This window comes from Haliotis rubra, unplaced genomic scaffold (assembly GCF_003918875.1).
Source record: "Haliotis rubra isolate DU_JTF1 unplaced genomic scaffold, ASM391887v1 Scf23, whole genome shotgun sequence".
Lineage (NCBI taxonomy): Eukaryota > Metazoa > Mollusca > Gastropoda > Lepetellida > Haliotidae > Haliotis > Haliotis rubra.
The window spans coordinates 504,513-529,677 of NW_025766336.1; the positions used below are offsets into that span (position 1 = coordinate 504,513).

Sequence of the window (25,165 nt, forward strand, 5' to 3'; positions counted from 1 at the left end):
ATCCAATACTTCCTGTTGATAACGTTGATTATTGAAAGTCCCAGCTGCAGATACTGTAATGAAATTCATCTTGCAATAATACGAAACGCAATCCCACACCATGGCTTAAACATATTTTTATTTCCAAAGAAATCTGGATTGGTAAAAAAGCAAAACTTGCTTATGTAAATACCTCTCCAGATAATAAGTTCACACAGCTGGTAATACGTTTTACAAGATAGTGCTAAACATAATATACAGTTGCACAAACGGAATATATAAGGTAAGTATCTTGGAGTCGGTGGTGTCTGTGGAAAAGTACGATAATGCAGTTATCTCACACCATCACTGAGCCAACATCAAACGGTTCAGCTGTATATAGGTCTTCTCCTGGTGACGTGCATCGTTACGACGTGTCCATACGCGACAACAGTTGTCGGTAACGTGCACAAGATAGCGACTTTGACCAATGAACCCAATGCAATGTCCTCAACTTGAAATGAAAAGCGTCAGGTTGTCTGGCTGTTTGAAGTGAACCCTTCTGGCCATTCTTCGCGAAAAATACCATTTTTCTTGCAAATAGCGTGCAGTTCAAGCAGCTGCATGGTCCACCATTCTAACCCACACTTTCTCTCCTTCATTGATTCACAAGATTATCAATGAAAATGTCCATGTCACAATAACTATTAATATTGCCTCTGAGTATTTAGCATCACTGGAATTCAGCGCACCTACACAATCGGACACTGAAGGTGTAAATGATACTTGGTGTGACATGCTAAAGTGAGAAATATCAGATAGACTGTCCGAGGTGAACAATCCGGGGTGCACTATGACAGAAAGAGGCAATGCTACTGCAAAGAACTGGTTAAAAGTGGTGTTAATATGAAAGTTTTCCAATCTATTTAGGTAACAAAGCGTAAGCATTTCGAAAACGGCAACGAAAGGTGTTGCTGAGGTAGCTAATAAAGATCATCATCAATTGCATGTGGGGTGGGGTAGCCAAGTGGTAAAACCGTTTTCTCGTCACGCCGAAGACCAAGGTATGTGAAGGCCATGTCTGGTGTCACCCGTCATGATAGTGCTGGTATATTGCTAAAATCGTCGTAAAACCATACTCACTCAGTCACTTGCATGTACACGACAGAGATAGCAAGTAATTAAACAAACGCGCAATAGAACCTCCACTTCTAGTACATGTCAGAGGATGAAATAACAAGTGATGAATTGCTTTTTGCAATGTCAATTTGAAAAAGGAAAGTCACGGGGTCCGATGATATTGTTTTAATTTGTTTCTTGTAAAATTCGTTAATATAATTATGTTAAAGTACAGGGTAGCTCCCAGACATATGGTCTCAGGGCATTATAAAAGTTATTCGGAAATGTAACACAACGTAATCTAGAGATCTACTCTCACGTATTGGGATTAGTTTAGTTTCGGTGGTGTACTAATTTGCTTAAATGTCCAAAATAGTAGATTAACATCGCAATCTCGTAAGAACAATATGGATTTACAAAGGAGAGGAGCGCAATGTTACACGTACCGTGGTATATCAATCGTAGAAACTAGCTTACAGCCTTTATCTATATTTTTCTAAAAGAGTACGATTAAGTGGATATACGTATAGTATGGCAAAGCCTAAGTAAAATGGGATTAGAGGGGGAATGTGGAACGCGCGACATCCTACGACAGTGTTTCAAACTGTGTGTAATTTAACGGTTTTACGACCGACAGGGACCACAAGGGTGGTGTAAAATAAGGACGCCTTCTGCCTTGGCAATATTTCAACCATATCGTGACTAAATCAAGTTATACATTAATATAGATTATCACAGTTAGAAATTTAAAACCATACTAGGGACCATGGGGACTTACAGTACATTTGCTTCCTGCATGGACCCTAGCTGGATTTACATCATCCCTTCAGCTGTTAGCAATTTACACACATCTAGCCATACATTAAAAATACACATATTCTACGATTAAAAAAATGGACAGTTTAAATTTACTTTGAATGTTTTGGGACTTACGTACCCTCTCAGGAGGACAATCATTTTACAGTACTTTAACCGCCCCTGAGGATACAGCCACTAACAATCTGTGTTATTAATTCAAACTTCCAATCATAAAATATTTATCTATTTACAAATCAGTTAACAAATCTAATTCCTTTAAAAATGCAATAATTAAATGAGAACTTATATTGTTAAAAAGATCCTTAATAGTTCGTGCTTTGAAATAGTTATCCCTTGTGATGGAGTATTCAACACAGTCAAGCAAGACATGCTTGACCGTGATTCGTTCATCACAAGGGATACAAAACGGAGGATCCTCACCTTTCAATAGGTATTCATGAGTATATTCTGTGTGGCCAATACGACATCGTCGCATTCCTCTATATGTACGAACCATTGATATTGGAGAAAAGTGCACACATACATTTTAATATACCCTGATGATGTCGTTCCGTGGGCGGAATCGGAGTCGGATCTCCAAATCTTATCTGTCTGCCTTAGTAGCTGGTCTGTTAATATCAATATGCAAGATAATGAGGATAAATCTAAGGTAATGTACTTTCGTATGTAGTCTATACCCGGACCATGCCCAATAATAACTTGTGCCAATGCTATAATCCGCAAAGAGTTGGATGACTCGTTTTCTCGACAGGAAAATATCCATGTTACCATGTTCCATGAGAACAACCTTACTACTCTTCAGCCATTCACAGAGGAAGAGGTGATGTCACTCATGAGAAAGGGAATAGCCAACATCAATCGCAGTGGACCCAATCTCAAAAAGGCTGTCTATGAAAATCTTGACATTCTTCTCCCAGCATTTACCAGACTTGTAAACAGCAGTCTGACATCAGGTGTAATGCCATTTAACCAAAAAAGAGCAATTGTCAAGCCACTTCTGAAGAAACCTTGATTGGACAAAGAAGCCTAAAAGAACTACCGGCCTGTGTGCAATCTGCCATCTCAGTAAGCTTGTCACCGTCTCTCTTCACTACTGGAACTCCACAAACTGCAAGAACGCTTCCAGTCGGCGTACAGACCCAAGCACAGCACGGAGACCGCCCTTGCCAGGATGCTAGACGATATCAGAAGAGCGGTAGACGACGGAAACGCAGTCCTTTTAGTAACCCTGGACTTAAATGCTGCATTTGATACAGCACAAGATAACCCTCTCCCAGTCTTCACTCGGACGTAGGTATTGCGGACACAGTCTTAAAATGGTTTAAATCTAACCTCTTTGACAGACACCTGAGTGTAGGTTTGTGACGTTAACTAACATAAGTTGCATAAGAGTCACTATTATCAAATACATCGAGAACAACTCTCTTCACATTGTGTGAGGGTGTATCTGTTTCAAGTATGAGAGTGTAAGAAAGGCAGAACATTGAGACTATTTCCCAAGCTATGCTGAGTGATCATGCCCCGACATACTAACCGAACTTCTGTCCCCTTGTTTTCAGACTTATCCCCTCTAAACATTAAACCCAACAGGACAGGTCCCATAATCACTAGCAGTATCTATAAATGCCAGTTATCACATCCTCACGTCGCTGGAACTCATGTATGGATATGGATAAATGACCGGCACCTTATGGCTTAATTACTCCACCAACAAGACCTCACTGACATGATCAATCAGGGAAACCTGATCAGATAATCGACAAAACCAGACGCATTGTACAGCTAGTCTGGTAGTTGGCCGAAGTCTCGCAAACGACTACGTCAACATTGAACCATCGACGTTCGACTTCCTGCATGCCTGTATGGTGACAGAACTGGTCAATATATCGGCCACACGATGTGTCCTGTCATGTGATTACTTAAGGCTATCAGTTCAACATTACTGATATAATGACTTATATCTTCTATTATGTGTGGCCATTGTCAAATTTCAGTTCCCTCAATGGTAACAATATCTCAAGCGACTCACCTTTCGAAATCATGCATTTGCAAGTGTTTGTGAATTACATTACATAAGAAACATATATCAGAAACATTTTTCAAATCATACAAATGACAAGTGTTGGTGAATTGTGTATGAATAAGCAGACTTCTTTACTGTGTTCAAGTGTCGGCCACAGTTTGTCGCTCTTCATATTATTGCTAAATCTTTCTCATTTGGCAGGCGCACCAATTACCCAGTTCTACTCAGCTAATGACCTTACAGACCACCTGGTTAGCGGAAAAGACAAATAAGTATCCTGCAATAAGCTACCATTAGCTCTTTGGTTGCAAAAGAATATATGAAGGTAAATACGATTCTCATTAAACCTGGCCATCATCAAGAACACACATGTGATATGTACGTTTGTGTTCCAAGTGTGTCCTATTGATTAATATGCACTATATAAACAGTCTGACAAGAAGGTATTTAGTATTCGCGTCTGCTTGTTCCAGAGATGCTATTTCCATTGCTTCTTGGTATCCTGGTCCATTGTGTGACAACGGCAAGAGTTGTGACACAGACACGCTGGAAGTCAGGTAGGTTAGATTATATACATTGCTTAGATGACTTTACTTTGGTAGTGTTTATATCATTTCATAAAACTACAACCTGCATGTATATAACGACGTTAGCCACTACATATGTACAACGCATGAATTCTTTCAGTTATCCTTAAATTCAAACCAAATCCATAAAAATTATGGGGCAACTAGCCTTAATAATGGAAAACTTGCTTTATTCTGTGGTCAGAAGAGACATACCTTCTACCGTTTCTACATAACTTCATCTTGAGAAACAAATGTCATCATGATATGCACTCAGACACTTTTGCCACAGTTACAATAAAAAGACCCCCTTCTGTTTTACTGAATTACCGTTTAAAGTGGCTTAAAGAAACTCACTCGCTCACTTTATATTTGATTTTGTGTTCATTGGTATTGACCCTTTCTGTTTTAGTTTCTTGTAGTAGTTGTTGTTTGTGGTTCTCAGACCAGCAACTGTTGAAGTCATCAGAACATAATACACAAACTATAAACTATTAATAATGTCCTACCTGTATTGTTCCCTCGGTTGATGATAACAGAACAACGGCAAGGATAATCAATCTCTCAATATAAAATAAAACCAGGCAAATATTGACAAGAAAGGGACAGATCGAAGTACAGGCAAAGAATGCCATGCGCTGTCATAATTCTAAGGTTTGTTTTGTCAGACATAAATCTACCAGACGCTGACTGCCACATAATGACAACCATTTCAAACATAATCTTAATGGAAGAGATGGAGACTGTCTACATTATGTATGATGGCGAACAAGGTAAGAGGATTCACATATTACATCAGATTAAAGTTCGATGTGTTTTCCCAAATTAAGATGACATCATACATAAATGAAACATCTGTCGTAGTTTTGTCATGGGGTGATCATATTTTATGTTTCCGAATTACGAAGATGATAAACTAATAGAACAATGGCATGACACCACAATACAGCAATACACTAAACACGTGCTTGTGCAAAGTACCTGTAAGGCTGTTTTGATTTTAACATTTTTCGTTGCTCATCCCATGATTTGTTAATAGAAACAGGTAGATATACTGGAATAAAAAAAGAAGATTGAATATGTAAAATGTGTGATTTGAATCTAATGAAGATGAATATCATTATCTTTGTGTCTGTCCAGCCTATCACACTTTGAGAAATAAGTATATAAAGAAATGTTACTTTGTACATCATAATAATCATATATTTTTATCTCTATTAACCTATTCTAGCAAGGAACATCTAGAAAAATTGTCAATGTTTCTGTATCAAGCCTTTCTTCATAGAAGAAATGTACTCTCTACTGCCTAATAATAATATTGTCTGTATACCTGTACTATAGGCCTGTGGCCTCTTAAGTGCAAATAAAGATTGATTGAAATTTTCAAATAGAAATACCTTAATTATTGATACATCATATACAGACAACATACTGACCAGGATTCCTAGACAGCAAATCATGAATACTTTTACACGGTGATAATTTGTATTGCAAATTGATTGATTTCCTACCCATTTTACTTTGAACCAATGTATTTTACACTTTCGATACATAATCAAATTAAATAAAAATACATTTTTACGATTGCGAAAATGACGAAGGCGGTATATATTTTTTTGCTGCTCGGTTGATTTCCATACAGTTTTGTAAAATAACAACGTTTCGCACATTTCAATACAATCGGAAATATACAACAAAGGTATTTCACCGCGTGGGCATGTGATATCGTCAAATGTCATTGCGTGCAAATAAGACAATCAGAGTTTAAATCATCCAGGAACGACATCATTTGTTCAGAAGAAAAAGAAGTAATTGATTATATTTTTATTTTATTTTAGATTAAACGTGCATGCGATATTAATATATTAGTATATATTCTAAACACTTCCCATTTGTAAATTATTTCATATGGCGCATGTATAGAGTCGATAAACATCAATTCGTTAAATATATGTCAATTATATGATTATATTGACGGAATGTCCGTCACATATGGAAATCAAATACAAATAAAAACAAATGCAAACGCTTTTGAATGAGAACGCGAATTGATAATATCAGTATGCATTATATTGAAACTGTATACTGTTCAATGTCCTGACGTATAATGTGATAAATATGCATAATTAAAAATATTTTGTTAATTGCCCATGAATAAAAACATAAGTCTAGCCTTTCAAATATTGCAGTAGTCGTAATAAAACAATGTTTTACATTATATAACCTTCATATATAGATTGCTTTATTATTAATGTGACCATTACATTTGAACCTGCACACTTCAGATTCCTGTCTATACAAACTCATTGGTAACTTGACGCATAGTACGAAAGTTCAGTTTATGGGAGAAGATGCATTTCTGGATGACATGACATCAGTTATTGACAGCCTGGTCCAGCAGGAGAATATTGATATGATGCGGAGAACGCTCAACTTTGTCCTGTTCTGCTCGGCCAGATGTATTCAACAAGCTCTTGCCACGGTAAGAATATACGAGTAAGTACATGCATTCCAGATAAATATAACGAGTATTTGCCACGATAAGTTTTAACATATGTATCACAGTCACGCGTCAAGTGTCACGATCGGAATATACAGGACCTTGTCACAGCAGTATAACGTGTTGATTCCCAAGTTATTTATATGGAAATCAGTCCGTGATAGAACTCGATGCGAAACTAACAAACAACACAGAAATGTGACATAATTATCACTTGTATTCTAAATTCAGTATGTTTATATCTCCCTAAAAAAGGAATTACATTACAAAAGTGACAGTACAAATTCAAAGCTACGCTGTACAATATAAAGACAGTGATTATAGCAGGTTCCAAATATCCAAAGCAAAAGGTGATCTTCACACAACTGCTGGTCTTCTTGTAACGTGAGATATTATGTGAGATGAGTGCGTGAGTTAAAATATAACGTCACCTCGGCAATTTTTCAGCCATATAGTGACGAGAAATGTTGGACATACACAATAAATACAAGTAGGTAAACAACCAGTCATCGACGGACTGTAAAATAACTAGACTATCACAGATGTGTATATAAAACTAGCCTGGAAAACTAAAACATTTTAATTAAAGCAGACAATACAATATAAAACACGGGCTATAGATCGCCAACAAATGAAGGTAAATCACCATACTAGGAACCATGGGGACTTACATTACTTTTGCTACCTGCATGGACCCTAGTTGGATTTACATCATCCCTGCAGCCGCAGGCGATGATAGGAAGATTTAGCTGAAATTTAAGATAAGAAAAATACTAAGATTAAAAAGTATGGTTGAGCGAAATTGACTTGGAAAGTGTTTGGGACTTACGTATCCTCTCAGGAGGACTTATGTGAGATGACCGAGACAAGAGCACGTCCCTTTTATATGTGGACAAAACAACACTGGAATAATCCACACCTGTCTTGAATCCCAGTCGAAACATAATACACCATAAAACACACCATTACCCTTTACTGAATCTATTCAGAAACAATATAATACAAATGAAGCAAGGTTCAACAATGTCTATAAACACTGCCACATAGTAGCAACAATTATACAAGCTCTTGTCAAGGAAGGACAATAGACGTTCATGCCATGGTAGGACTATACAACAAGCTCTTCCTATGGTAAGACCACAAACGTTATTGCCATGGTAGAGCTATACAATGGCAATAATGTTTGTGGTCTCACCATAGGAAGAGCTTGTTGTACAGCCCTACCTTGGCAATAATGTTTGTGATCTTCATAGGAAGAGTTTGTTGTATAGCCCTACTATGGCAATAATGTTTGTGGTCTTACCATAGGAAGAGCTTGTTGTATAGACCTACCATGCCATGAACGTTTATGGTCTTACCTATGGTAAGACCACAAACGTTATTGCCATGGTAGAGCTATACAACAAGCTCTTCCTTGGTAAGACCATAAACGTTCATGGCATGGTAGGTCTATACAACAAGCTCTTCCTATGGTTAGACAACAAACATTATTGCCAAGGTAGGGCTGTACAACAAGCTCTTCCTATGGTGAGACCACAAACATTATTGCCATGGTAGGGCTGTACAACAAGCTCTTCCTATGGTAAGACCACAAACATTATTGCCATGGTAGGGCTGTACAACAAGCTCTTCCTATGGTGAGACCACAAACATTATTGCCATGGTAGGGCTGTACAACAAACTCTTCCTATAGTGAGACAACAAACATTATTGCCATGGTAGGGCTGTACAACAAGCTCTTCCTATAGTGAGACCACAAACATTATTGCCATGGTAGGGCTGTACAACAAGCTCTTCCTATGGTTAGACAACAAACATTATTGCCAAGGTAGGGCTGTACAACAAGCTCTTCCTATGGTGAGACCACAAACATTATTGCCATGGTAGGGCTGTACAACAAGCTCTTCCTATGGTGAGACCACAAACATTATTGCCATGGTAGGGCTGTACAACAAGCTCTTCCTATGGTGAGACCACAAACATTATTGCCATGGTAGGGCTGTACAACAAGCTCTTCCTATGGTGAGACCACAAACATTATTGCCATGGTAGGTCTATACAACAAGCTCTTCCTATGGTTAGACAACAAACATTATTGCCAAGGTAGGGCTGTACAACAAGCTCTTCCTATGGTGAGACCACAAACATTATTGCCATGGAAGGGCTGTACAACAAGCTCTTCCTATGGTAAGATCACAAACATTATTGCCAAGATGGGGCTATACAACAAGCTCTTCCTACGGTGAGACCACAAACATTATTGCCATGGTAGGGCTGTACAACAAGCTCTTCCTATGGTAAGATCACAAACATTATTGCCAAGATGGGGCTATACAACAAGCTCTTCCTATGGTGAGACCACAAACATTATTGCCATGGTAGGGCTGTACAACAAGCTCTTCCTATGGTGAGACCACAAACATTATTGCCATGGCAGGGCTGTACAACAAGCTCTTCCTAAGGTAAGATCACAAACATTATTGCCAAGATGGGGCTATACAACAAGCTCTTCCTATGGTGAGACCACAAACATTATTGCCATGGTAGGGCTGTACAACAAGCTCTTCCTATGGTGAGACCACAAACATTATTGCCATGGTAGGGCTGTACAACAAGCTCTTCCTATGGTAAGATCACAAACATTATTGCCAAGGTAGGGCTGTACAACAAGCTCTTCCTATGGTGAGACCACAAACATTATTGCCATGGTAGGGCTGTACAACAAGCTCTTCCTATGGTGAGACCACAAACATTATTGCCAAGGTAGGGCTGTACAACAAGCTCTTCCTATGGTAAGATCACAAACATTATTGCCAAGATGGGGCTATACAACAAGCTCTTCCTATGGTGAGACGACAAACATTATTGCCAAGGTAGGGCTGTACAACAAGCTCTTCCTATGGTGAGACCACAAACATTATTGCCATGGTAGGGCTGTACAACAAGCTCTTCCTATGGTAAGATCACAAACATTATTGCCAAGGTAGGGCTATACAACAAGCTCTTCCTATGGTAAGATCACAAACATTATTGCCAAGGTAGGGCTATACAAAATGCTCTTCCTATGGTAAGACCACAAACATTATTTCCATGGTAGGACGGTACAACATGCTCTTCATATTGTAAGACCATAAACGTTATTGCCATGGCAGGACTATTTAACTAGCTCTTCCTATGGTAAGACCACAAACGCTATTGCCATGGCAGGACTATACACCAAGCTCTTGCCACGGTAGGACCATATGCTTTTTTTCCATGATAGGGCTATACAACAAGCTCTTGCCATGGAAGGACAATAAATGTGTAACAGATGCTTTCAATGATATCGTGCCACTACAGGAATGTATATGTATGTAAAATATGTATTGAACAAACTATAGTCATGGATAGGTGAGGTGAGGTGAAATTGGGTTTAACGTCGTGCTTGAGAATATTTCGCTCATATGACGACGTGCATGCGTGTGTATGTGCAGCTGCTTGTACTAGCCCAGACTTAAGCTGGTTTTATAGTGCTAGCCCACTGAGATACCATGCCGCAGTGAAGCATGAATACCCCACTCAGACACATTATACTGACTCCGGGCCGACCAGTCCTTGTTGTACCCATTAATGCCGAGCGCCAGGCATGGACCAACCAGTACCATATTTTAAGGGGATCGAACCCGCGACCTTCCGCTCTCCGGGCGGATGCTCTAACCACCTCACCACGGAGGCGGTCTAGTCATGGATAAAATATATGTGCATGTACCACATGCATTCAAAAGTCCTCTTCACGGTAGGAATATACAGTCTTCCCAGAAATTATTGAGAAAACCTTTGTTTCCTGATACTGATAATTGAATTTTAAAATAGGTGCTACATTATGCAGTAATGTACTCAATATGGGAGTCAACTCTTGTAGGCTTAAGAATGAACCTTACTACATCAAGAGTTACCTCCCCTGGTGTAGTAGACGGCTTCCTTTGTTGACATGGCAGATTTGACCGCAGAGGAAAGCTGGTTCTAGATTATTTTGAAAGTGGTGTGACAAATGCAAAATAGTTAGCTGGTATACGTAGACATGACATTCCTCTGTCTACAGTATACAGTACTAAGAATATTCAGTCAGGAGTTGGGATGGAGCACAAGACAGGGGCAGGGAGGCCAAGGAAGTTCAGTACTACGGATCGGCGGCGACTTGGTCAGATTGAGAGTCGGAGAAAATTGAAAATCGTTGAGAATAGCAGAAATGAGATGATTAATAGAGGATGTCCTCAGGTATGTAATGAAACCCTCAGACAAGAATTACAAAAACTAAACTGGGTGAAAAAGCGCGGAATTCCCTCACCATTGATGAAAGATGCACAAACAGAAAGACGTTTAAGCTGGTGTAGGGCTCATGAAAATCTAGATTGATATAATGTTTACTTTTCTGATGAAAGTTCTGTCTGTTTTTTTCCGAACTGTGTAAAAATGTGGACAAAAGATACCGTGAAACCTGTCGACCAACGCTCAAACCAGCCCGGAATTTCCGGGATATCATCACGTGGAGTGATGACGTTGTGTATTTTCACTGGAAATTTGACGAAGGAACGATATGTTGACATATTAAATGATCACCTCCTTCCAACAGCCCGAGCACGATAACGCTAAAGCACACCGCGAGCTACACAGAACAGTGGTTGTCGGACGAAAATGTTGGCAACAGCCCAGATCTCAACCCTCTTGAGAATGTGTGGGGACTAATGAAGGTCAGAACAAATGAAAAGGGACTCAGAAATATTGAGGATATGAAGAAAGAAGTGGTGGAATATTTGTCACACGATTTCCTACAAACTTTGATCGGAAGTGTACCTATGCTCTTTCAGTGCGCACGCCTGCACACACCCCACACCCCTGGATCCGCCTATGTTATTCATGTTGCTATTCATCCGGTGCTATGTGACACTGTCCTTGTTGACATTCCGTCGGAAGCAGAGGTGCCGAATCCTTTCATTCCATCATGGGGGTGTCCCCCGCCGTGATATTGCTGGAATATTGCTAAAAGCGGCGTAAAACCATACTCAGTCAGTCCATCATGGATCTAGAACTACCTGGTTCGAATCGTAATGAAAAGAATAGACGAATAGATGATACTGATCAGTCTACCAGTCATCTATCTCCTAATGTTGCTTCATGGGCTCGATTCCTTGTAATCGAGGGAAAAGATAAACTTCCGTTAAAATTAAATCCATTCGCTATTTCTAAAGCAATTTCTGGAAATTGTGGGGAAGTGACGAATGTCATCCGTCTGCCCTGTGGCTCGCTTCTGTTCGAGTGTGCACGGAGGAAGCAATCTCTGAATCTTTTGTCAATCAAAACGTTTGCAAATATCGAAGTTGCTGTGTCTGTGCACAGACCTTTAATTCCTGTCGCGCCATCGTTCGTGACAAAGCTCGATGTCTTGCTGACATGATCGAAGAGGACATTGTTACAGAGCTAAAAGAACAAGCAGTTGCGGCTGTGAAACGTTTTACCGTCAAGAAAGAGTGTGTTATCGTTAACGCCAATTCCTATGTCTTGACGTTTGCTCGTACTCCACTTAAAGTACTTAAAGCAGGATATTTCAACATCGGAGCGGAGGTGTATATCCCCCAATCGACTCCGGTGTTTTACATGTCAGACGTTCGGCCACGGACAGTCTTGTCGTAGCTCTGTGGTGTGTCACCGTTGTGCAGAACACCATGAGGGTACAGATTGTCAGAAAGATCAGAAATGCGCGAACTATGATGGCCAGCATCCTCCTTCATCCAGGTCATGCCCCTTGTGGCAAAAACAGCCCAAAAAGTGTGAAAAAAGTATTTCATACTTTCAGGCAAAAAAGCTGTTCTCAAAAACAGACATCAACTCCGTCGAATATCACTTATTCTGCTGTAGTTACACGGTCTGTAGCAACATCCTCTATTGCATGTCAGAGAAACCTGCAGTGTTAGCCACTCTACCCACAGCCGCAGCTGTCACTCAGTCTCCTCCGCCTGCGGTCACTAAATCTACATGTAATCTCGATGACAAACCGAGAGTCTGTCTGGCAATTCATTTGAAACGTCTTCTTCTCAACCTTCAAATGACAATGCAAACAAAGAAAAAGGAACAAAGAAATTAAACAGGAAAACGCCTACCATCCTTTCAACTTCAGAGGTTCCTCTAGGTAATTCTCAAGAAAATTCACAAGACAGGCGGAAGAATAGTTCCTCCTCACATTCACGTGAACGATCGACAGTCGGATCTTCAAAATCTATATGATCAGCGTCCAAAGCCATTTATCATCATGGGTGACCTCAACGGTCCGCTTTGGTTAAGTGCCCACACTAATACTAAAGGTAAAACTCCCTGAGGAATTCATTTCCGATAATAACTTATGTATAGTGGCCACATAAAGAAACTGTGCACACAGAAAATATAAAGAAAGACAGACAGTATCTTTATACATAAATAAAGGTGTGAACATGGCAGGTATTGCAGACAATCAAACGCTCATACAGGTGCCAGGCGACGCGACGTCATTGATGGTGGCCTATGGACTTGCAATGTGTTACTGCACGTGCAGCCTGTGCAGCTGCACACAACTTGTGAAACTCAGAAATTGCTGTCACTGTCGAAAGCTTGATCTTTGCTCATTCAAACGTTCACAAATTCACATGGGAATTCACATGCACATCATGCCAAAATTAACATCTGCTCAACGTCACGAAACCATTGGAATGGTTCGAGCAGGCATGAGCCAACAACAGGTGGCAGCACATTTCCAATGCCATCGTAACACGATATCTGCATTGGTCAGTTGTTATGGAAACAGTAATGACGTCGCCGACCACACACGTGTTGGGCGTCCCCGAGTAACGACGCCAAGACAGGACAGACAGATTCGGGTGAATAATCTCAGACACAGGTTCCAGACGGCAGTGACCACGTCCCAAACCATACCATAGGCCTTCAATGCTCTTTTGGTAGCCTATATTCGTCGTCGATGCACTGCTGTGCTTCATACGCATGATGGTAATACCCGTTATTGACTTTGTGACTTCTACCGTTCACCATTTGAAGGACGTCATAATGTATTTACTGACAAAGCTGACATGGCCAACAAACTTGCTGACACTCACCAAGCATTCGTCTTCATCCAGTTATGTCCCTGAGTTTCAGAAACAACAGGAGAAGAAAAGATTTAATTGTTTTAGCTCAGACAATGGTGATAATTATAATGAACTATTTTCACTACATGAGCTACATACCGCCACTGAGCAAGCTCATGACACAGCAACAGGGGCTGATAATATAAACTATCAGCTTTTGAAGCATTTTGGAAACACTTCTAAATATTTTGGATATAATTTGGACTTCAGGGAATTTCCCAAATTTTTGGTACGATTAGAATCCCTTGTGAAAAATGCTATTTTCTAGTAAATAAACAAAATGCTGTATCAATTTTCTTTGATCTTGAGAAAGCTTATGATACGACCTGGAAGCATCGCATTTTGAAGGATTTACATGATTTTGGTTTGAGAAGCCGTTTGCCTATTTTATATCACAGTTTTTTAAAAGACAGGCAATTTCAAGTCCGAGTGGGTTCAACCCTGTCTGATCATTACAATCAGGATCAGGGTGTCCCTCAAGGCAGTATTTTGTCTGTCACTTTATTTAGTATCAAGATCAACAGTTTATCCAAAGTTTTAAACGATTCAATCGATGGATCACTTTTTGTGGATGATTTTAATATTTCTTGTAGTGGTAAAAATATATACTATTGAACGGCAATTACAGTTGTGTTTAAATAAAATAGATAAATGGTGTCTTGAAAACGGCTTTAAATTTTCCAAGTCCAAAACTTATTGTCCACACTTTTGTAGAACATATAAGCCGCATAAAGACCCAGAACTATCTTTTACAGTATATAACAAAAACTCTATTCTAACGAGTCTAATCCTGCATTTAAGTGTGTTTTCAATCCTCTTTATGAAGATTTATACAACAAAAGTCTTCTCTTGTTCCGCCTCTTGGGATAAGAATTAAACCATTCATTTCTGCTGCCGGCATTGAGCATGAAAATATATCTCCTTCCCGTCTTTTTCCTTCTCCTCCTTGGCAGCTGTTGAGGCCTGAAGTTGACCTAACTCTGACAAAGTAAAGAAATCTGAAACTAATGAATTACAATATAAACAAGAATATAATAAATTAAAAAATAAATATAATACATACAAATCCGTATTTACAGATGGGTCCAAGGATGATGGCATGTGCCACTGTCATTAGATCACGAACAATATCTTCTCGACTACCAAATAACAGCTGAGGTGTGTGTGTGTGTGTGTGTGTGTGTGTGTGTGTGTGTGTGTGTGTGTGTGTGTGTGTGTGTGTGTGTGTGTGTGTGTGTGTGTGTGTGTTAATCCAGCTAGGGTCCATGCAGGAAGCAAATGTACCGTAAGTCCCTATGGTCCCTAGTATGGTGATTTACCTTCAGTCGTTGGCAGTCTTTAGCCTGTTTTTATATTGTATTGTCATTTATAGTTCAAATATTTTAGATTTAATTGCCAGTTTTAAATGGATATCTGTGATACACTAGTATTTTTACTGTTCTTCGTCAACAGGTTTTTTAATGTCCAGCTTTATTGATCTTTAATGTAGTTATAAACTGTTCCCATCACGATATGGCTGAAATATTGCCGATGTGACGATAAATATTAACTCACTCACTCACTCACAGTCCACCACCAAGGTCTAAGACTTTGTCTTGGTCTTTTAGAACTTCTCCTGTTGACAGGAATGAATCAATGAATCACACAAGTATATTCAAACAATTCTAACCCTGCATTTAACTGTGTTTTTAATCCCCTCTATGAGGATCTGTACACACAGAAGTCTTCTCTTGTTCCGCCTCTAGGAATAAGAGTAAAACCTTTCCTTTCTGCTGCCGGTATTGAGCTGCCTTCTGTCTTCTCCTCCTTGGCAACTTGGTAACAAGTGAGGCCACAAGTCGCGGGATCGACCAAACACTGACAACGTTTAAAAAATCAGAAACTAACGAATAATATAATATAAACAAGACTTTAATCAATTAAAAAGTAAATATAATACATACAAATTCCTATTTACACATGGATCCAAGGATGCTTCCGCCACTTCCATTGGATCCAGAACAATAACTTCTGGATTACCAGATGACAGCTCAATTTTCACAGCCGAAGCAAACGCCATATTAGCAGATTTAAAATACAAACACCCCCTAGTATAATATAAACAATATATAACCTTTTCTGACTCTCCTTCGTGCCTTCAGGCTATTAAAAAAGTATCTGTTAAACATCTTATTTTAATTGAAATATACGAGTTATATAATGATCTTGCTACTGGCCAATTCGACATCGTCTTCTGTTGGTTAACCAGTTGGAATTTCTGGTAACACAATAACCGATTTTGCTGCTAAGGCAGCACTCAATAAATATGTGACACCACTTCTGATCCCATACTCCGATTACAAAGCCGTCATTAGATCTTATTTCCGTGATCTAATGCAAAAGAAGTGGGACACACGTGTAGGTATAAATAAATTACATGCAATTATACCATCTACCGGTTACACCTTCTTGGGTTGTCGGTGCAGATGTGAAGAGGTCATTATGCGACGATGTCGCATTGACCACAGCAGGTATACACAGTCATGAATATACATGTATATTGAAAGGTGAGGATCCTCCATTTTGTATCCCTTGTGATGAGAGAATCACGGCCAAGCATGTCCTGCATTGATTTTTCCGTCACAAGGGATAAATATTTCAGTGCAAAAACAGTTGAAAACTAATTAAAATGTTTTGATTAATATGTATTGTAAATAGATATATGTCTTGTGATTGGAACTTTAAATTAGTAACTGAAATTGTTTGTGGCTGTATCCTCAAAGAGGGTTAAAGTATCGTAAAAATAATTTCCTTCTGAGAGGGTACGTAGTCCTAAACCATGCAAAGTAAATATAAACTGTTTTAATCGTAGAATATGTGTTCTTTTAATGTATGGCTAGATTTGTCTAGATTGCTAACGGCTGAAGGGATGGTGTAAATCCAGCTAGGGACCATGGAGGAAGCAAACATACTGTAAGTTTCCATGGCCCTCCAGTACCTTCAGTTGTTGGCAATCTATAGTCTGTTTTTATATTGTGTTTTACTCTAGAGTTAAAATGTTTTAGATTTAATTACTAGTTTTTCATTTATATATGTGATATTCTAGTTGTTATTATTGTCCTTCGCCAACAGGTTTTTATAATTTGCGTTTATCTATAATATAATTATAACTTGTTTTTAGTCACGATATGGCTGAAATATTGCCAATGTTACTTAAACTCTTAACTCACATGGATCAACGTACAAATCTCTTTATTAGGGGCTGGAGCTTGATATAAAGGTCGGCAAGAAGTCGGTGTTAAGACATTTCTCCAAGTGGATTCTCATTCCAAAGGATGACACGGGCATTGCTGTCACAAATGTGACGTATGACAATGTTATCTCATTGAGCCATAACAAGGTAGGTTTATCTCTTCGATCGTATTCGCCTTCACGTCTGTGTACAACAATTCTCGTTATCTCCAGTTTTTCCAAACATATTCTAGAATAACCCTGCTTTTGTCTGAAACGGCACGCTAGGCACATGAGTGAGTGAAGTTCAGTAATATTCAAGAAATATCACGGCGGTCGACACCAGGCCAGACACATGAAATGACGCGCGTAACATAACATAAAGTATAAGATAGTAAAGAGTGCATCTAAAAACAGGAGACATGATAGCCAATCAACCAATGTGAAGTTCCTTGGTCAAGATACAAAAACAATTTACAAAAGTGGTAGTGGCAATATAAACAGTTTTGAACAAATTAATTCTTCTTTGATTTGTACAGAGTGGTTTGTGGCAATGTATGCAGATACACATGATCGATGTATGTCTTTGATAAATATGTAATTTTAGTAGAAATCAAAGATGCACATACATAAATCATGCTATTTATCCTCTATATTTCGATCACATAAAGGACAATTTCTGGTGCACATATCTATATTTTGGCGCCTAACGTAATTATTGTGCAACCGATATAGCTCCCCTCTTGTTTTCTAGCGATAATTCCCTATATATATATATCATTGACAAATATACAACACCTGTCAATAGCAGGTATGGGGTCCACAAGATGCAATGACATACTGAAACCTAGGATCCATGCTTACAATAGGCTTAGATATTTAAACCAATTTCACCCGACATCATAGTTTTCTGTTGAATCCATGATTTGACTCTTAGCAGAGTGTGAATAGTATATGTTGGTCAACTAATCAGCTTGTGTATTTGCTCACGGTTTGTTGACATGGTCAGTGATCGATGACATCGTTGATTGGGGCTTTGATCCATTTCATTGTTTGTCTTTAGATTCATCCTCTATAAGCTCGAGGGTATACGTTACGATCACTCTCCACTATACCCTGGATGCATCCACGGCTTGGCCCCATTATTATATTACCTGCCTTTGCCAGTGTCAACAAAGATAGCGGTCGCAGTCGTGAAGGTTTGTTCGCAGTGCCACTCAGAGTTTTGGGGAAATAATACAGAAAAATTGACAGATCTGAAACTTAAAAATATATGCAAGAACTCCTTCTTCCTCTTTCAGAGTACCTCTGCATCAATTGTGTTGCCAAGTGTAAACGGTTAGATAATTTAAGAAGCGAAAGTGAGTTGTGATTAGTTCGCTCAACTTCCCAGCGTAGACACCTGACAGGTAGACGCCGGCCAAGGGAGGTAATATAATCATGGGGCCAAGCCGTGGATGCATCCAGGGTATAGTGGAGAGTGATCGTACCGTATACCCTGGAGATTATCGAGGATGCTTTAGATTCCGTTTGCTGCTATTACTGAAACTGTAAAGTTCACCACTTTTCCTGTGTTACTTTATACTTATTTCATAACACCCTGATCTCAGGAACACTGATCCGTGACAATGCTACTTTCCATGTTTTAGAATAGAACGATACAGGAGGTTGCCACCCTCCTTTGGGTGAAGGAAGGTCGACAGTGGGATATTGTTGACAGCGGCAGCACTATCAGGCTGAACAACTCAACCCTCTTCCCCAATACGAGATACGGCCTCAATGGAAGAAACCTTATAGTTGTGGCGCTTGAGGTAGTGTTACGCCTAGTATGATGCACCCTCTGATTCTCCGTGATTAATTACTGGGTTTTCATAATATAGAGAGAAAGAGAGAGAGAGAAATCAGTAACAAGTAACAATCGCCCTAGGGCCTATTAGACACCTTTGCCATTAAATTCAATTATGAATGATAAAAACACCATGAGTTCTAAAATAAAATGTACATAAAACCCCTAAATATACAATCTTAAGATATCAGATAAAGCATCAAGTTAAGATATCAATTGAGGTGGGAGTGGTGAATAATATACGTTTAAACATAGTTGTAATAAGTGCAGCTATGGAATTCGATATATCGTCGCACTGCATGATAAACATAGTTTGATTTGAAATGGATAATTGGCTGGAATTTGGGATTTTAGCAGATTCAAAATTGGTGTTCTCAAAGCAGAATATAAATTGCAGTCGATAAGAAGATGTGCCTCGTCCTCAACATTAGAACGATTACGAATTTACATATACGCTGATCTAATTGAGTATTTGGTTTCTGAAACGACCAAGTTCTATTTCTAAGTGGAGTGTGCCACATCTAAATTTGGCTAAATAACTTCTATGGGTCCTGTTACTTACTGCAGTAACATAATAAGAAGTGCTAAGAGAAGTTTTAAAAAGACGGTCATTCCTTAACTAGTTACCATTTGCATTCCCCTATCATCCCAAAGTTGTTTTATCCAATTCAATTTATCAATAAGCATACTTTTCAAAGAAATTAAATTAGAAGTTAAAGGCAATTGTAAATCCTGAAACATCTTTCCCACCATACAATCCTATGTTTTTGTTACAGACCATCCCTGAATAGGATGTGGAAGCCTGTTATCGCCTTCAGAAGAAATCCTTTTCCAAAAGGAACAATTTCAATACGTTGATTTGTTAAATTAGAAAGCCAAATTTGAACCCATTTCCCCCCTAACTGCCAAAGTCTTATTTCCGTTCCTAAGAAAAACCTACAAACCTATTACAACTAATCTTTTTTGTGCCCCATATCGCAGACCCATAAGATAAAATTGGCTGAACTAATTATCGTACAATGTTGTAAAAGCTTCATAATTCATACCCCCCACAGATTTAAATTTACAAACAATAACACCTAGGGTTCAACTAGCTGACTTAGCAATAGCCTTAGCTGTATATTGCAAGTCTATATGTTCCTGTAACCAAATACCCAGATATGTATACGCATGAGTTACCTCTATAGTTTCATCACCACAGGTGAAGTTAAAACATGACTGTATATAAAATAGCTAAAGCAGTTTAGTTCATACAGAGTACTAACACACTTATTTGTAATTTCCTATCTGATTTGACAGTGGAAGCCCTTCTCTGTAAAGGAGCGAGGGAGTGACGTCATTGACTATAGTGGTATATCCGGTGAATACATGAACTACCTTTCAAGACGATTCAATTTCAGGTGACTGTTTCTTGATCATTTGCGAATCGGGTTCCGTAGGTTCACGCCATCAGTTGGTAACCATTCTAACATGAATAACCAATATGTAAAACATTATCCTTGTTTGATGAAATATCGAAAACAAATATTATCACAGCAAAACCTAAATGCTCTGAATCATTTATTATTTTCAAAATGTCTTGAAATGTATCACAATATGTGAAAAACTGCCATTTGTTGCCAGTTACATGTACACCGAGCCCCAAGACAACTTGTGGGGTCACAAGACCGAAGACGGCAATTGGACGGGAATTGTAGGGGTGCTCCAGAGAGAGGTAACTATTTGTATAGGAGGCAGGGTGCATTGGGAACTATGAGACTTTTCATGGCGCCTGCAAAAGTGTAGATGATGCTACAAATGCTAAGTCTGTTTATAATCTGATCCGACATTCGGTATTTATGAGTGAACTGACACGTGACACTGCCACATTGCAGATGTTGTGGATGCTGGAGAAATCGTTTATGGATTTTGATATGTTTGTTTCATATATGTTTGTTCTCTGACATACGTAGGAGCCTAAACCATGTACATATGTCAATGCTGATTCTATCACTCACTGTGTCATTCCAGGAGGCGGACATGTGTTCTGTTCCCTATGCCTTTAACGTTGAACGTGCTAAGGTGATGGAGTTCACGTACCCTGTACTCATTGAATACTCAACAGTGATGTATAAAACATCGGAGGATAAAAACAAGACATGGAAAGTGTTGATCTCTTGCTTCAAATGGGAGGTCTACGTTGTTGGAGTTGCTGTGATGCTCGTCGTGGGATTGCTGTACTCGTGTTTGCTTAGGTTAACCCCTAATCAATCAAAAGATGTGCGAACAATGAGAAAAGACTTTTGCTCTAATGGCCTTATGGTGGGAATCAAGCCCCCACTGCATCAGTGTGAGTGCTGAATACATGATGTTCCGACAGGAAACCAATCGATGTTACCCTGTAGACTAGAACAAATGATATTATAAACACATGGAAACATATCACAACACCTACGAGTTTTAACCTCTATATAGCTGTTTGTATGATTATTTTGACCCTACGTGTACCCTACATTAAGCAAATATCAAGTTTCAGTAAACTCTTCTTACGGCACGATACCATGTGCAAATCTCAATCCCATAGAGCATATTTGGGATATTATGGTTCGTACAGTACGCCACAGAGATCCTCCAGTACAAAAACCTGATGTATTAGAACAATCCATCCATCAAGAATGGAACATAGTACCTCAACGTCAGGGATGTTATTGCATTTTGCGGAGGTTATATCATTGACATTGTGCTCGAATTTTGCAGGAATATTCAACATGACTGCACTTGATACCGCCATACGACCATAGTTACCAACACTACAAAATGAGTTAATTTATGCCAGGTTTGCTTCTCTGAATAAACTTCAGCTTTTTGTCCCTTTTGTAATTAGATTTGCTATTTGATTATTCCTTGTGGATCAATTTATCTGGATAAAAAGTTAAATCTAAGTTTGGATAGGTCCCTTTGGTAACATATTGATACTATGAAATGATGGGGTGCTGCGATACTTGTTTCAATGTGTATATTTATTATCAACATTACTCCTTAAAACTTAAATTTCAAAATGTAAATAAGTACAATACGTATATGTATATATCGAGGTTATCACATCTCAAGTTTAGAACTTTAGACGTAACTATATACACGCGTTTGACAATACTGTGCGAAAAGGGTCAATATTTCATTTCGGTAGGAGCACGTCCTTGACTGTACATGTATGTATCTAGGTCTATATACATTCATTATATTCATACTCGTGACTATTTTAGCCTCAGAGGAAATACCTGTGTTTGACTCCGGACGGATTCTGTTCAGCTGCTGGTGGTTGTTCTGCCTCATCATGGTGGCTGTCTACAGAGGTAACCTGATGGCCTTCCTCGCAGTCAGTAGAACAGTCGTCCCATTCAGCACCCTGGAGGAGCTGGCAAACCAGGATGTCTATGACGTCGGGGCACCTGTTGGGAGTTATCTTAGTTTGGCTATAATGGTCAGCATTTTATGAAATTACATATTAACTAATCTTAAGAAAATATCTCTCAAAGTATTGTCCACGGCGACACAATGATGTGACAAATCATTTCATGCGATCCGACAGCGTTTCTGGCGATATTCAATTCTTTGGTTGCCAAACATAGTTAAATGCTATTTTGTCCATGTCATGATCAGCTCTTAATGTGACAGATGATAAGGATATAAGTCGATATAAATCAAACTGCCACGGACGATGAGACATATTTTAACATTAAACATTTGATGTCACCACACTTGCGTTTAGTGACTATTTGTGCCCATGACCCCAAGGATTGTTGATCAATGAATACTTTACCGCTGAAGTTTTTTAAAAGTGTGCTGTAATTAAGAAAGAGATACACAATCGTTTCAGGTACAAATGTTACCAGGGAATTACTTGTGCTTTAATTACATAATTATGGTGACATATCTCATCTCCCCTTAACTAGAGTAATAACATCTTCCAAGATGATCTTTCCTAGATGTCACAACAACAGAAAACTCCACTACGATGTAACAAATCCAACTCTCGTTTTCTTTAGAGCTCCAATCAAACTACGCTGAAAACGATATGGAAGAAAATAGAAAAAACACATGCTGCTAGTCCGAAGTTTGGAGATGGAGATTATCTGTACCAGCTGCAGCGGCTGCATGAGGGAAACTTTGCATACATCCAGTCAAATGTTGCTTCTGATGTTATCATGAATGGCACGTGTAATCTCGCTAAGATGAAGGAAGGCTTCCTACCAACTACATCAAGCATGCCATTTCCTTTGCATTCTCCTCTAGCGAGACTTTTCTACCCAGAGTAAGTACATCTTCAATTTGCCCTTCTCAAGATCCCTAGAACACGACACTACACCCGTTTTTTTCATGTTTCTAGGAGCCAAATACGTCAAGTGATCTAACATGCCGGAAGCGACTCAGCCGTTTACCACTTTGGTTGATCCACCGCCACAACACTGACAAACACAGAAATGTACTTTTATCAAGGGCGACCTTGGGAGTTACAGATATTGCTGCTATGTATATATCAACGTCACGAAGATTGAATACTAACTGCACAGAATTCATGAATCCTATGCCGTATAACATGAATATTGTCTGACTATGACTATGTTTTTATTGTCGGTATTTTCATTCCAGAGTGTTGTCTGTGATGGATACGGGACTGTATCCCAAATGGTACGGGAAGTGGGTTCCAACCCAGGAGTCCTGTTCCGACAAGTCTATAGCTGTTGGCGTTTCTGCACTGCAGATACATGACTACTACAGTGCTCTGGCAGCGATCGCCGTCGGTGTATCTGTTGCCGCCATGGTGCTGCTAGGAGAGACGTATTTCCTTGAAATTATGCCACAAAGGAACACCGCTAAATGTAAAGATACTTAGCCAACACGATTGCATCAGTAAGCCCAGCATGTTCCTTGAGCTTGTTTGTTTAAATAATACGTTTAGCTGACTTCACTGTGTTAAGTTCTGAGCAAAAATAAAGGAACAGCTGTCATGCAATAAAATCGTTATCTGTTACCACCGTACCATAGATTGGTGTATTCAGGCCGAACAGTCAACTGATGTAAAGGTCAGGCCATATGCTACATGCAGGTATTGTGCAATCCGTGTGATAATGTTACATGCATTGACGGACGAGGTGCTTTCCCAGAACAACATTACTTCGAGCTGCGGAGTGCCTGTTCTGTGCGGATTCTGTTGAACCGACTGTCATTGCTGACGTTTGTATAATGTTTGGTATATGCGTTTATTAACTTTATTGTTTTTGTTGTGCCATTCTCCCAAATATATACATCCAACAACATACAGTCGTTTTGGTTGATCTTTGGTGTTAAGAATAGTGACAGTAGCTTCTCTAGAGTTATCTCCCTTATACCAAGCCTCACCAGCCCATCTACCACTAAAACACAATCTTCTGAAGTTACTCGAATGGTGATTAACCAGTTGTTATATATACTTGGCATGAGCATGGAGTTGACGCTCAGGTTTCGTTTGGTTCAAACCGTTGCCTTGAAGTTTGTGTTCAGTTCAAATTACAAGAGTTTTGAGAGAATGTCTTCGCCTTTACGGTTTAACAGGTATTGTGAATACAACTAGTGATTATTTCAAGATGCGCACATGTACAGCGTGGTACAACAAGGGAGACTACAGTGAGCGGAATACATGAAGTAGGTCGGTCATCCTGTCCAGCCGCTCGATGGGTCATGTCAATGTATACTAGTAACTAGTACAATGTATACTACAGTTGGCCCCAGGTCCCTCATGTAAGGTCTGGCGATATCTCTCTGTGACTACCTAATCTTGGAACTCTACTTTGATTTGGCCAACAAACCATTCTCCAAATATGACTATAAGCAGCTGACCAGCTCATGGTATTAACAGCTCAATTGCAGGTATGTAATTTGAATGGACTTCGTTGTGACTATTTAGAAAGACATATGTAACTTGACTCGTTGATTCTTCAATCCTTGTCTCGACAA

At 39.2% G+C, this 25,165-nt stretch overlaps 1 protein-coding gene across 1 annotated transcript; it reads left to right on the plus strand.

Annotated features, from left to right (window-relative positions):
• The first annotated feature begins 5,212 nt into the window (after positions 1-5,212).
• Positions 5,213-24,065, plus strand: LOC124277899 (glutamate receptor U1-like). Its single transcript, XM_046713625.1, has 12 exons — positions 5,213-5,258; positions 6,771-6,967; positions 9,368-9,447; positions 11,598-11,715; positions 17,375-17,515; positions 18,996-19,157; positions 20,492-20,592; positions 20,816-20,906; positions 21,203-21,521; positions 22,435-22,652; positions 23,218-23,483; positions 23,822-24,065. Exons 1-12 carry the CDS (start codon positions 5,213-5,215, stop codon positions 24,063-24,065), a joined length of 1,983 nt encoding a protein of 660 aa, XP_046569581.1.
• The last annotated feature ends 1,100 nt before the right edge of the window (positions 24,066-25,165 follow it).

Excerpts from the sequence above, each read along its gene's own strand:
- LOC124277899 (XM_046713625.1), top strand. The coding sequence starts at position 5,213 with ATGGAAGAGATGGAGACTGTCTACATTATGTATGATGGCGAACAAG. Across the intron at positions 5,259-6,770 it reads TATGTATGATGGCGAACAAG|ATTCCTGTCTATACAAACTC; the intron begins GTAAGAGGATTC and ends TGCACACTTCAG. Across the intron at positions 19,158-20,491 it reads TTATAGTTGTGGCGCTTGAG|TGGAAGCCCTTCTCTGTAAA; the intron begins GTAGTGTTACGC and ends CTGATTTGACAG.